At 49.9% G+C, this 13,254-nt stretch overlaps 1 protein-coding gene across 1 annotated transcript; it reads right to left on the bottom strand.

Annotated features, from left to right (window-relative positions):
* Window positions 1–702: 702 nt before the first annotated feature.
* On the bottom strand, window positions 703–5,297 carry HRH3 (histamine receptor H3). Its single transcript, XM_048074578.2, has 3 exons — window positions 5,036–5,297; window positions 4,508–4,674; window positions 703–3,599 (listed from the first exon to the last, which is right to left on the bottom strand). The coding sequence occupies exons 1-3, from the start codon at window positions 5,295–5,297 to the stop codon at window positions 2,715–2,717; spliced, it is 1,314 nt and encodes a 437-aa protein (XP_047930535.2). The 3' UTR covers window positions 703–2,714.
* Between the last annotated feature and the right edge of the window lie 7,957 nt (window positions 5,298–13,254).

The raw sequence follows: 13,254 nt of genomic DNA, 5'->3' as shown, positions 1-13,254 counted from the left end.
GTACAGGCATAAGTAGTTTATTTCTCTTTTGTATTTGGCAAGGCAGGAGGAAGGAATAGAAGTATCTTCCCTGTAAAATCTGCCAATGAATAAAATCACTTACAGCTAAGTTCAGGTAAGTATCAGAAGTCATCTTTTAGAACCGTAGGATACAGACAGATAGAGAAGGGTTTTGATTATTACCTGCTGTTTTGAATCCCAGGTAAAACAGACAGAAACGATTCCTCCATCCTTTTCTTTAGGTGTAATTTAAAGTAATGTAACTTTTCTTTTATCAGATTGAATGATCTAGTAGTCCTCTCTTTGTGAACAAAAGAAGAGAAACACAGCTGGAAATTAGTCTCTTGTTCACGTTCTGACTTTGTCTTTTTTAGGCAGACCAGTGAATTTCATGAGTCACAGGAAGAGAGAAGGTTAATGTAATGTTTTCAGATCTAAGTTTCATGTAACATGCTCTGGAAAAGAACTAGAATTGGAAAGAATTAAGTGATATGCTCTCACCACCAACTGTGTGCGCTATCAAGAACCTGCTAATCAGTGGTAAGCAAAATTCAGCTGTTCCAGGAGCTTTAAAAATTACTATTATTAAAGTAAAATGTATAGGCCTTAATTGTCTCCTCAGACAAACCCATAGAGGTTTTACTTTCAGTTGGTTTTCATCGTTTCCACCAACACCCTGTTTACCATAAAATATTTGGCAAGTTTTGTAGAAAAATACTTTATTGGGGTTCTCAGAAGGTAGCAGACACAAGGAAAGGTACAAGCAGGCTCAACAGTGCATACTGGCAGCTCTTAGCACGCTTACTTCAAAGCATATATTTTAATTCATACATAATGGTCTGACTGAACATGTCACAAGACTGAAATATATATATATACAAAACAAGACTTCATTTAAAACCTGACTTCAGACAACAATATTGATCTACTCAGCAAATGTCACTGGAATAAAGTTGAATAATGATTTATTTTATTCCTAGCAACAGCCAAGAAACAGTTTGCTCACAATAGCAAAGTGTAATGGGCAATCACACCATCAGAAGCTTTTGGGTACTACCTTACAGCATTTGGGTTTCCATTTGTAAATGTAGTTTTCAGACTTAGGATTTTGAGCTTCCTTGCACAATACTGTTAAACATGAGCTTTGCCATGGCAACTAATTATGTATTCATATTACTATAGCACTGAACAATGCCAGCAGAGATCAGGAGTTAGTCTTCCACTTTGTGGTCATTCTGGCTCTGTTCCCAAAGAGGTTATAGACTACATGGGCAAGCATGATGAAGTGTGAGATGGGAAGCAGAGCTAAAATGCCCCAGATCTCCTGCTGAGACTGAGGATAGAGCCCTGGTCTCTTGAATCTGGTGCTTTATCTGTGGAATTAGTTGACTGCTTTAAAAATAAAAAATAATAATTAAAAAGATACTTATGTTGCTTGGAACAGCTTGACCAGGGTCTCCGTTCAAAATAATATGCTTTAAAAGAAAGCATGTGAGAGTTCTGGAGAGCTTGCTGAAGTTAAGAGGTCTGAAACTACGTTAAAAAAAAAAAAGGAATGCAAACTTCACTTCTCCCAGCACTTGTCATTTGGTAACGCATCGCTGAAAGAGTAAATATGAGGTCCTGCAGATGAGACTGGGCGAGGTCTTTGGGTCACAATGAGGGAGAGCCCATGGAGAAGCTGAAACCCTGCTGACACCTTTCCTAGAGGCACAGCAGCCCCGTTCTTTGAGGCTGCCGGGGCTCCCACCATCCTGCAGGGCCGGTGCCTGCGCTTGTTGCTCCTGCTGCACGCCCTTGGGCTCGATGCTGCTCACGTTGTGGTGCTGTGCTCATCCACGTGGTGCACGGCACAGCCGGTCCAACAGCTGACAGTGAAAAGGGGGAAAGGCAGACAGCTGCTGCAGGACGCAGGGCAGTGCTCGAGGAAGGACAGCTTCTGAGAGAGGAGAGGAAGCTTTGCAATGGAGGCAAGATAGGCAAGGGTTATGTGGAGGAATAGACAGGAAGCTTTGGCGAAGGGCAGGAGAGAAGCGTACCCGTGTATCGTGAGAGCAATGGCTGGTGCGTGGCTGGACGCAAAGGGAATCAGATCCGTTCTGAAGCAGGAAGCAGGGAATGCCAACAGAATGCTTCAGGATACCTGGTGCCCCTAAGTCCATCTGTAAGCTCTTCGTGGCAGAGATTTGCCCCTTCCTGGGGGGTGGAAGGGACATCTATTGCAGCACCACGTGCAGTAGGGACCTGGCTTATGGCTGAAGCTGCTGTAGTAGCAATGATAAATGAGGTGGTTTTCTTTCTGAGGTCCATTCTTTTCTTTCCATGTAATCATGTAGTATCTTAAGTGTAAACTGTAGTTTAGTCCAGTGGTTTCAGGTTAGATACTTATTTTAACAAAATGTTGTTGCCGCTCAGGCTGACTAGGTGGCAGCAGAGCTCTTTTGTGCTCTTTTGTGCAGGTGTAGGATGCAGATTTCACTGTCTGTGGTTAATGTCAAAAAAAATATTTAAAAAAACCAACTGCCTTACCCTTCTGTTCTGCTTGTTTCTGTTGGTGATGAACTAGAGTAATTTAATAGTGATCTCACTGCTGCCTTCCTCACGTGTGCCAGACCAGTGGCCCCGGCTTCTTCCAAGGAAGCAAGCTACAGTACTTTTCTGTTATAAAAACCTGTGTTACAGAAGGCTCTTCTCATCCACACACAGGGCTAGCTTTACTTCCAGCAGTTCTGGAGAGGATCGTGAGGTTGGATCTTTAGCTTCTTCGGACAGAGGAGTTTAATAAAAGCTCTTCTGAAGCTGTAGTGACAGAGAGGGTACAGGACAGGGTTGACAGCTGAGTTGATCCACAGCAGCCAAAAGGAAGTCTCATACCAGTAATCAGAGATGCAGTGGCCATGGCAGCCGGCACGGATAATCATGAGGAGGGTGTATGGTGCCCAGCAAATTCCAAAAATGCCCACAATGATTGCCAGTGATTTGGCCACTCTCTTGTCTCTAGAGAGCCTGAAGCGTTGAGTCATGCTCTGGGAGACTATCTTCATCCGCTTCTCTAAGGACAGAGTGCACGCTGAATTTTTACAGCTCTTTTTGTTGCAACACTTGGGTTTCCCAGAGCTCCCTGAGCTGGGTGTCTGCATGTCTTCTGCACCAAGGCTGGCAGTGCAGGCTGCTGCTTGTGCTTTGCTCTTAGAGAGGTCGAGGGTTTCAGCGGGCTCCTTCTGCTCCCACTTACAGCATTTCAAAGAAAGCTTTGCTTCTGGGCTCATTTCCATCTCTTCAGTGAAGGATTGGTTGTGCACTTCATGGAAAACATCCAGGCGTAATTTGGTGCGCTTCTGTATGTTCAGGTAAATGCTCAGGTTGAAAAACATTACGCTGATGAAAGGGGTGAAAAACTCCAGCGTGGAGGCTGTCATGAGAAAATACCAGTTGTAGAAAAATTCAGCGTAGCATTCCCCGGTGGGTATGATACTCTGGCCCGAGATATACTCCCAGCTGATGATGGCAGGTCCGTAAAGCAGGAACGCTAACACCCACACCATCACCATCTTCAGCACCGCTCGCTTGGTGTTGCCTTGCTGGGCTCTGTAGGCGACCTGCAGTGGGGAAACCTTTCCTTAAGTATGGCCACACATACCAACTGGTTGAGGCTCTTCACAAATGAACTGTTAGCGTTTCTGGTAAAGTTGCTAGGCAATCTCCCAGCAGTGTAACAAATTCATATGCCATAGGCAACAGGAGCAATTGCTAGATAAATCACACTCCTGCAGGGAAGACTTAGAACCCTCGTCTTGCAGCTCCAAAAACAGACGTGGCTTCTGCTCAGTGGAAATGTACTGACTTTGTTTGAGCCTGGCAGGCTGCTGCTCCCAGCCACTTGCGTGAGTTGTCCCTAGCTACACCCTGCAACTCCCGGGGAGAGGCATGCCTCAAGCTCTGGGCTAGGCAGGCGTTTAGCTCTGGGTCTCTCTGAACCTAGGCTCCTTGTAGCTAATCCACATCGTACTTGGAGTCATGGAAAAAAACAAGCAGCCCGTGAGTTGCTCGCTCCCTCCTGCAAAAGGCTGAGCATTTTCATCTCACCATGCCCAACGACCTCCGGGAAGTGCCCTGCTGAAGTTTGTTCTGAAATCTCCTCAACTTTGGTAGCCAAGGAGAAGCTGAGAATCTGACCACAATCTGCTTTGTCCTGGAGATAAGAAGCCCCTGGAAGTTAGCGATAGGTCTGCTTACCTCGCTGACTCACTTTGTACACTGTCCTGTTATCTGAGAAGGGAACACCTGCACAATGCGGACTGAACCTTAAATGATTTAATTATGCCAGAAATAATAATCTGAAACCACAACTGAATTATGTATTTGTGGATAATTATTGCTTTCCATCACCAGGCTAAAAGATTCGTAGTTTCTGAAGGATTAAAAAAGCTTTTAATTATTGCAGCGAATCTGGGAGAATAAAGCAGGGGAGAGTTACTCCCCTTTCAGCTGCCATGACAGGACTCACCGCTCTTGTCACCGAGAGGAATCTGTCATAGCTAATCAGCACGATGTTGAAGACCGAGGAGGTGCAGAGCAGGTAATCAACTACCAGCCAGAGTTTGCAGAGGCTTCTCCCGAAGATCCATCTCCCCGTCAGCACATAGGGCACGTACAGGGGAATGCAGAAGGCACCTGCAACCGGAGGGGGTCATTTACACCGAAACCGGGGACCCTGCGCGGTGGCAGCCCCCGCGGGGGAGGCCACGGGGGCCGGGGCGGCCTCGCAAGAGCCCCGGGGCCGGGGTGCGGCCGCTGCCGGCTCTGCTCGCCCGGGGGCTCCGGGGAGCGCCCGGGGCTGGGGGCGGCGGCGCCGGGGCTGCCGGGGGAGACCTGGGGTGCAGAGGGGGTGCAGAGGGGTATCGGGGGGAGAAGCGGGGCGCTGCCGGGGGGGGACCCGGGGGTGCTGCCTAGGACGGAGCCCGGGTGCCTGCCTGCCCGTCCCGTCCCGTCCCGTCCCCAAGTTGCAGCCGGGCGCGGCGCGGCGGCACTTTACCCACTAGGAAATCCGAGATGGCCAGGTTGAGCAGGAAGAAGTTGTTCTGGGTGCGCAGGCTGGAGTCCGCCACGAAGGCCAGCATCACCAGCGCGTTGCCGGCCACGGTGACAGCGATCAGCAGCGCCATGAGCGCTCCCAGCGCCGCCGTGCCGCCGGCGGCGAAGCGCCCGGAGGCGGCGGCGGAGCCGTTCAGCGCCCCGCCGCCCCCCAGCGCGGCCCCCCGCGGCCCCCCGCCCCCCAGGGCCCCGCCGCTCTCCATGGCCCCGCCGCTCCGCACCCAGCCGCAGCCCCCGGGCTGCCGCCGCCGCCGCCGCCCCTCCCCGGCCCGGCCCCGCCTCCCCGCCCCCCCGGTACCGACCCCCAGCCCCCCCGGGGGAAGCCCGGACCTCCCCTTCTCCCTCCCCCCCCCCCCCCAAGCCGGCCGCGTCCTGCGCGCCCCCCCCCCGCGGCGTGCTCGCACCCCCCGGAGCCCCCCCCGAGCCCCCCCCCCGGGCCGTGTCAGCGCCTCCCCGCAGCGGCCCCGGACCCAGCAGCGGCCCTGGGGAGCGCTCCCGGTGCCTGCTTCAGGTCCCCGGGGCGGCGGGGAGCGGCGTTAAAGGCTTCATTTGTCCTTTAATTAGCACCCAGCCAGGGGCCCTCGGGCACCGGGGGCAGGGGGCGATGCTCCTGCCTCCCCCCGCACGTGTTGGGCTGCATTCCCCCGCGGGGCTGGTGGCGCCGCGGCCGCCCCGAGACGGCGTGGGGCAGGGCCGGGCAGCGGGAGCCGGGGCCGGGGCCCCGACCGAGCTCCTTCCCTTCTGGGGAAGTCGGAGAAGTTGCGAACGTCGCTGAAGAACGGAGATCAAACAAAAAAGCGAAGCGACAAAATCCTGCGAACCCAGAACCGCGCCCGAAGCTGCCTCGCGGGGAGGTTTGCCGCCTCCCGGTCCCTCCCAAAGCTGTTTTCCCATCAGGAGCTGTCGCAGAGCTCCCCTTCAGCCCACCCGGCCCTGCTGGGGGGCGGCCAAGGGGTTCTTCTCAGCCAGGGGCAGTCACCCGCGGGCTGGGGCGAGGGCACCTCGCAGCAGGGCGCCTCCGAGGGACCCCAGCCACGTCCTTCCCCTTCCCCTTCCCCTTCCCCTTCCCCTTCCCCTTCCCCTTCCCCTTCCCCTTCCCCTTCCCCGGCTTAGCACCCAGCTGGCGGCACCCAGCAGTGCGCGGAGGATCCGAGCTGTGTGTGTGTTGCCTCAGATGGGACAGAGAATCGTGTTCAGTTAGGTTTTCCTTTTTGGGGGGAGGGGGGATGTCTTAACGAGGCACCACACCGCTTTTATTCTGTGGCTGTTCGGGTTCTCGTGTTATTTGTAATCTCTAGCTCTTCAGACAATCATCAGTGTTCATTAAAATGTTTACAAATGCCGAATGATTGTGTGCATGCTGCAGCGCTGTCACTGGGAGCTGTTTGCCGTTTGTTAGCTGTCATTCATTATTCAGAGTTTTCGCCATCCGAACAGAAAGCAGAAATCGTGCTTTGTACCTAAGGTAATTTACAAAGCGATTTGTAAAATGTAATGTGGACAATTCTCAATTATTGTTTATCCAGAGTAATTTGCCTGGCATGTCAGGTAAATAAGGGATGACAGAGCCGAGCAGACTATAGTTTTCCTGCTCTAGATATTTCTTTCTCTCTTGCTTCAGCAGAAGGACGACTATCTGTCTACTACACTTAGGAGACGTGCTGTTTTGGTGATGAAACAACGGCGGCAGCCAGCCTAGGAGCGCCAGTTAGATCAGATCACGTAAGGCTATGCAAGCAGACGGTACGATGGCTAACGTGCTGACCTGGCCTACGCATTACATACGTCACATGGAGATACCATAGATGTTCACAAGTGCTTACGTATGTCCACACGGGGTGTATTGATCACCCTGTAGTCACCCCTTGGGGTGCTCTTTGGGGCTGGGAGCCTCCTGAGCCTCACAGCTTGCACACCGCTTAGTCCTCAGGCAGACGCAGGAGCAGGCGGCCGATGCAGAGCTCCTAGCCCAGAGCTCCCCCATGAAACCGGTTCTTAAAGGCGTCCGTGAAGTCTCAGCCGGGTGTGATGCGGCAGTTGAGGAGCCACAGTTTGCAGCCAAGGTGCTGAGGTGATCTGATGTTTCCCAGTCTCAGGCTCCAGCTACACCAGCACACAAGTCCTAGAAGCCCCCAGGAAGGGGGTAAAGAGCTCGGGGGCAGCCCTGCTGCCACTGGTAAGCGGTTCCTCGTGAGCCACTGCCTGCTAGGCAGCTCCTCTCCTGGGAGACTCCTGAACAAGGGGACTGGGAGCTCTCCTCCCCTCTCTGCTTCCTTCCCTACTTGATTTTTGAGAAGCATTTAGCCTGAACATGAATTCTGCAGATGTTCTATGTCTTTAAAAACAGACAGAGGTAATACATGACTTTTTTAAGGCTGCTTTATACCGAAGGAGAAGTCTGCACTTGAAAGTTCAGATTGAAGCAGTGAGTGAAGAAGGGGTGAATAACCCTCTTGTGAAACGGTTGTTCTACGGAGTGTCTCTGTGAAGCCTCCGGGCTGAGAGACAAATAGCTTCTGCAGCCTCCAGATGTTTAAGGAGCTTTGGATGTCATTTTGGAGTTGGCCCTGTCCTGGATTCTGGGCACTGCAGGATTTGAGCGCTGCCGCATCACAGCGCGGTGCCGCAGGACCACCGACCACTGCCGTGTTTGCAAAGCGCTGCCGGCGCCCACCGCCTCTGCTGCTGCTGGTCGCAGGCGATCACTCAGACTCACCGAGTGGTTTGTACATGCTTTGTATGCGTATGGCTTAGTGCCACTGGCTTCTGTTCCTCTTGTTTGTTATTTTAGTTTGGAGGTCCTAGAGGGACCAATTTGGAGTTTCCTTTGCACAGATGTATTTCCTCTGTACAGCATCTCATTTTTGTTTTCTCCTGTGACTTGCAGAATTGCGCATAGATTTACAAGCTGGACAGAGGAGGTATGGAGAAGTTCTGCCTTCCCAAGAACTCTTGTACAAATAAATGAAGTCTCCATGTGGGCTGATTATTTTGACCACCGAAGACAGTGCTGGGATTTGCTCATCTCAGTGGAGCACCTTCTTCTACAGGCCAGGTTTAATTCTTCCTGTTTCTCAAATTTAGCCTCCTGTAGTTTTATTAAATCCCTGTAATTCGTATTATAAAAACCATGGTTTTATTAAACCATGATGTTTTCCCTGTAACACTTGAGGTGTTCCTTGATCTACAAGGCATATGCTATAGTCCATGCCAAATCTGAGCTATTATACATGCATCTGTTTTGTCTTGGGCCACTGTCACTTTCTCTTCTGGTTGCCTCATACATTTATTTGCAATTCATGAAAATCTCAAGACAACATATGCCAAAACACTGGATGTGGAGCACCGCACTACAAAATTTGTTTTCAGCTTCTTAGAAGAGTTTTAGAGATGCTGATATTCTGTTAGATATTTATTCAGTTCTTAGATTGTCTTGGATGCTCTGTATCTTTCTAATGAACCAGGAAATCTAGATGCAAGGAATTGGATTTCTCCCCTCTCTGGGAGGCATGTCAATATGTCTGTGATGAGATAACTTCGTTGGCTTGCTTTGGCATTTTTATCTAATCCACTTAAGTTTTATTCCATTAAATGTCTTTTAAGCTCTGAAGAGTACATTAGAGAGTTTCTTAAAACCAGCACTTTCTTGGCCCACAGAAAGCTTTTCAATGTAATAAACCTGGAGCTGGGAGGCTATTCCTCCATAGCCGTCTGATTACATATGGCTACATAATTGACAACATCTCCCACCTTCAGAGACTGTGATCTTTTACAAATGACAAAGTGATAATCATGCCTGAATCATTAAAACAACAACACAGTCTCCCTGTGGTTTGTCTCGGAGAATACATGACCTGGAATCGCTGTCACACGCATCCCAGTCAAAACCGATGGAGATGGCTGCAGCCAAGCTCTACGAACAAACAGCCCCCGCCTCCACCAGGCAGCAGCTGGCTGATAAGGTTCAACATTTTTCTGCCCCTCTGTTCCAGGCGCATCTATAATTCAGTGCTTGCACTAACGTTCTTGGCTGCGGCTCAGGAATCCTAAGGCGCTTTGACATCAGTAAAAGTGCCTCTGTTGTGGGGCACAGGTGTTTGGGCAAAATATCCCACCCTCGTGCGAGCTCAGCTGTGCAGGAGCAAAGGTGTGTGCGAGTCTGCGTGCTGCTCTCGCTCGCTTCTTTGTCAAGGGGAGAGATGGAAGCTCCCATCGCTCCGGGAATAAACCCAACAAGACCGGTATATAAGGTGCTAACGATGAGGGGGTTATCCATAACCCATACGGATGGATGTAACTTCCCCTGGATGTTGATCAGCCTCTTCTGACCCTTCCACGGAGGCATTTGCACTTCGGTGCAAGCTTAGATACGCATCATTGCAATTACCCGGTGAGGACAGTTGTGTCCTGAAATCAAGAGAGATGGAAATCAGAAGACACGTTAGCAACAGAAACATTTAAAGGCGAAACGAGAGCTTTCTTGACACCTTCTCTTGCTGCATGTCCATCTTGGCATTTCCACCAAGTTGGGTCTTTCACACTGAGCAGTTTGCTCTTCTACAGAGCACTGAGAAAGTGCAGGGCTGGAGGCAGGGCAAGCCCCAAACCTCCAGAAGAGATGCTGCTATTGCTATGCGTGATTGTAGTTTTTTCCGTTGCTTATTTTTGCCCTGTGGAGCCAGCTTGTCTGTGAAACAAATTTTAAAGAAAGAGATGATTTAATAACCTCTTTGTATTCATGTCTTTACTGATGAGGGTTTAAAGTGCTCTGGCATTCACACAAGTATCTGTCACTGTGGGGCCCATCCCTTTGTTTTATTTCTTTTTGTTCTGCTTTTCGTCATAGGAAATGTTTACTCAGTTTGGAAAATTCCCTTTTTTGAGATCCTCTCAGAAGTTACCAGCACACGTGGGTGAGGGTAAGGGCAGTGTGGCGGAGAAAAGAACTCGGAGCAGCTAAGGATGAAATCTCCAGAGGAGGCCTTGAGCTCCTGCTTTGCCAGACCACCGAGCCACTGCACAAACAGGGAAGCCAAACCCAAAGATGAATTTTTTATAGCTAGGATAAGAAGATAGGATAGAGAAAATGCCAGGGGAGCATTTCCAATGCTAGAGATGCCTTTCCAGCGAGATGCTACTCTTTGATATATAAAATAAAAACAACAACAGCTTGTCTGTCAAAGTTGGAGAGCTATTAGGACTGAAAAACAGCATGGCAATCCAAACCTGGATGGGACATCATGAAATCAGCTCCTGGGTGTGCTTCATCCTGCTGCTGAGCCAGATGTCAAAACAACTTCTGCTGGTGGCAGAAGGCCTTTGCCTTGTCGTGTTGCAAGGGACTTAACTGAGCAAGTTTCATGTTGGATATAGAGAACAATGACAGGAATAGTTCTCAAAAATGAGAAGATGCACTCTGGGAACCCAGCTTTCAAAAAGGCAGGGACAGCGCTAGTATCTCTCCTCTTGAAGTGGCACAGCACTGAGAGCCATACAGCACAGCACCAGCAGCACCTGAAGAGGACCCCAAACACTGGAGAGGATTTGCCTCCAGCCTGGGCAGGCTGTGGTCCATCTGTGTTCAGAACAAGCCCTATACTTTTTTTTCTCCTTCCTTCTTTTCTCTTCCTCCATCCTTCTTTCTCTCCACCCCCACCTCTAACTCTAACCTTCCAACCCAAACTCCCAAAGTGTACAAAAACAACCGTATCTTTTAGCACAGAGGGATGTTTGGTACGTGGACCTGTCCCTAACTTCAGCGACTGTTTGTGTCTTCTTGGGAACTAACTCCCTAAAATTACAAATCATCTTGTCATCAAAGAAAGTCACGTTTCTAGTCTTGTGGAAACCAACTGCACTTCTGTGAGCAGGAAAATGCTGAGTTTAGCTACTCTGGGAAAGGGAAACGCAGTAGAGCAGGATGAGTAATAGGGATAGTAATGAAGTAACTGTCTGTTCGGAATTAACACCTGGTTCTTGTCAAGGCCAATTCGATATTGCATTTTGAAATGAAAATTTCAGAGCACAAGGGGAATAAAACCAAAAGTCATTCTGCATCTGTCAGCTTGGACTGAGCTGGCATCAGCTGTTAAGACCGATAGATGTTTGCAGAGAGAGGCAGCCGGATCTGAGTAACAAGACGTGAGATCCATATACAGCTGTAACCAACTACGCTGGAAGCATTTTCCCACGTGGAGGAGTAAACATTAGAGTTCTGCTGAAAAAATACTGGTTACATTTGGTACTCCATCAGGAGATGGTTTAAAAAAAGCAGGGCTGGGCTTCATTCCTAATGCTCTTAGTGGTGGTAAGTAGGGTTGGTTAGGAGCTAAGTGGGAGCATTTGAACAATTTCTAGTTGAAGCCAGTGTTGTTCTTGGGCAGATGTAAAAACAGAGCAGCTGTAGAGAAACAAGCTGGGTTCCTCTGGACTTTGGCTGGTGCAAGCTGCAGAGCAGTGTGCTTCTTAACGCTTGATCAAACTTTATAAAACTTAATGACATTAAGCAATTAGAGGGATAGAGTTTAATAACACTTATGGAGCCCATGATTTTCTTCCAAGCTGCCATGAGGTTCTTATGGGAGAAGATCTGCAAATGTCAACTCCCTCGCTTCCTGCTGGTCTGTGGGGCCCAGAGGCAGGAAATCCATTGGTAACCTCATATAATATTTAACACATTTCCTGGACTAATTAATTATATTACTTTATATAGTAACTAACATCTCTCTAATATGTACCAAAGTTTAATTCAGTCTAATTCATTATCGCCACTTAAAGTGGGTCCAATTCTCTGCTCTCTTACGAAGATGCAACCATATTGATTCATTGTTGGCAACAGGGAGAAGAGCGAAGCTCTCTGTCCTCCAGATGCTTTCCAAGCAGAAACGTAGAGGCGATTTTCCTCTCATCTCTGCGTGACTTGATTGAACCAAGGGAGTTCCTTCAGAGTAGTGCTGGTGTCACTGAAAGCAGAAGCTGTCCCCAGATCCTCCGTCAGGTGCTCAGTGAAAGGTCCTTCAGGCACAATACTTGAGGGGCTTTTCTACAAGTTGAGGTTTGGATTTGCAGTCTGGTATTTATTTCACAAGCATACTCAGCCGTGGAAGAAATGCAGCACAGAAGTAGAGGTAGTTCTGTACAGCAGAAGGCAAACAAGACCTTTGTTGCTAAGATCAGGAAAATCAGAAGTCTAACGAGCTTTAACTCTGCTTTCTTTGATGATTTGACTTGTGCAAGGCCCGTGATAATGAAGTCTGTTGTCTCCAGGCTGCTGGACAGTGTCTAGCCAACAGGGACTGAAGCTTGTTGTTGTTCTCCAACTCCCCAGCAGCCTCTGTGAAATGTTTGAGCAGAGTCTGTCCAGGTCCTACGGAGAGAGCTCTCATTCACCCAGAACCCTTCTCCATGTGAGGGTGAAGGCACTGTTGCACCCAGAGCCGTCCTTGCTGTTCCGCGTTGGGCTACACATCCTGGGGTAGGGGACTCTTCATCTGAACCAGCCACGAGAACCAGAAAAGTCTCCTGTTTGCAGGCAGCCCCTGAAAATGATCTGACACTGCACGCACTGAGCCCTGAGCTTGGTGCATGGGTCCCCCAGAGCCAAAAGGAAGGAGAGCAAAGGTGACGTTCGATTTCGGCTGCCCCTTCCTCGGTGGAGGCTGTTTCGAGGGGTCTGATTGCAGGAGGCTGCTGTCTTGTCGCCAGTGACCTCCGTGGTGGCTGGAGACCTTGTGTGAAGTGTGCAGGTTGCCCCCGAAAGGGGAGGACAGGGCACCAAAACCTCCACTCTGCTGCCTGGGAGGACAGGAAGGAGATGCCGGGGAGGTCCAAGTGCAGATGTAGACAGAATCAGCTTGGCTGGACCGAAGCTGCCTTCGCACCCAGTGTCTGAACATCGCTGTACAGTCACGGGCTGTGATCAGCACCTTCATCAGAAGGCTCACCTGCTCACCCTGGGCTCACCTGCTCACCCTGGGCTCACCTGCTCACCCTGGGCTCACCCCCACATGCATCTCCTGAGGGTGAAGGGCAGGCCAGCGTCACTGGAGACGCTGCTGTTGCCACTCTTAGCAGGTCTGCAGGAATTTAAAGTGGTTGTGCTGCCAAGAGCACTTTCAAGGGCAATCTGTGAAAGGCATCGCACAGTTAAATCCAGCAGCT

This window comes from Anser cygnoides, chromosome 16, assembly GCF_040182565.1.
Source record: "Anser cygnoides isolate HZ-2024a breed goose chromosome 16, Taihu_goose_T2T_genome, whole genome shotgun sequence".
Classification (NCBI taxonomy): domain Eukaryota; kingdom Metazoa; phylum Chordata; class Aves; order Anseriformes; family Anatidae; genus Anser; species Anser cygnoides.
This window is presented reverse-complemented; position numbering and strand designations above follow the sequence as displayed.

Coding starts and splice junctions, on each gene's coding strand:
- HRH3 (XM_048074578.2), bottom strand. CDS start 5,297: ATGGAGAGCGGCGGGGCCCTGGGGGGCGGGGGGCCGCGGGGGGCCGCG. Junction 4,675..5,035: donor CATCTCGGATTTCCTAGTGG/GTAAAGTGCCGC, acceptor CTCCGGTTGCAG/GTGCCTTCTGCATTCCCCTG. Junction 3,600..4,507: donor TCCTCTCGGTGACAAGAGCG/GTGAGTCCTGTC, acceptor TCCCCACTGCAG/GTCGCCTACAGAGCCCAGCA.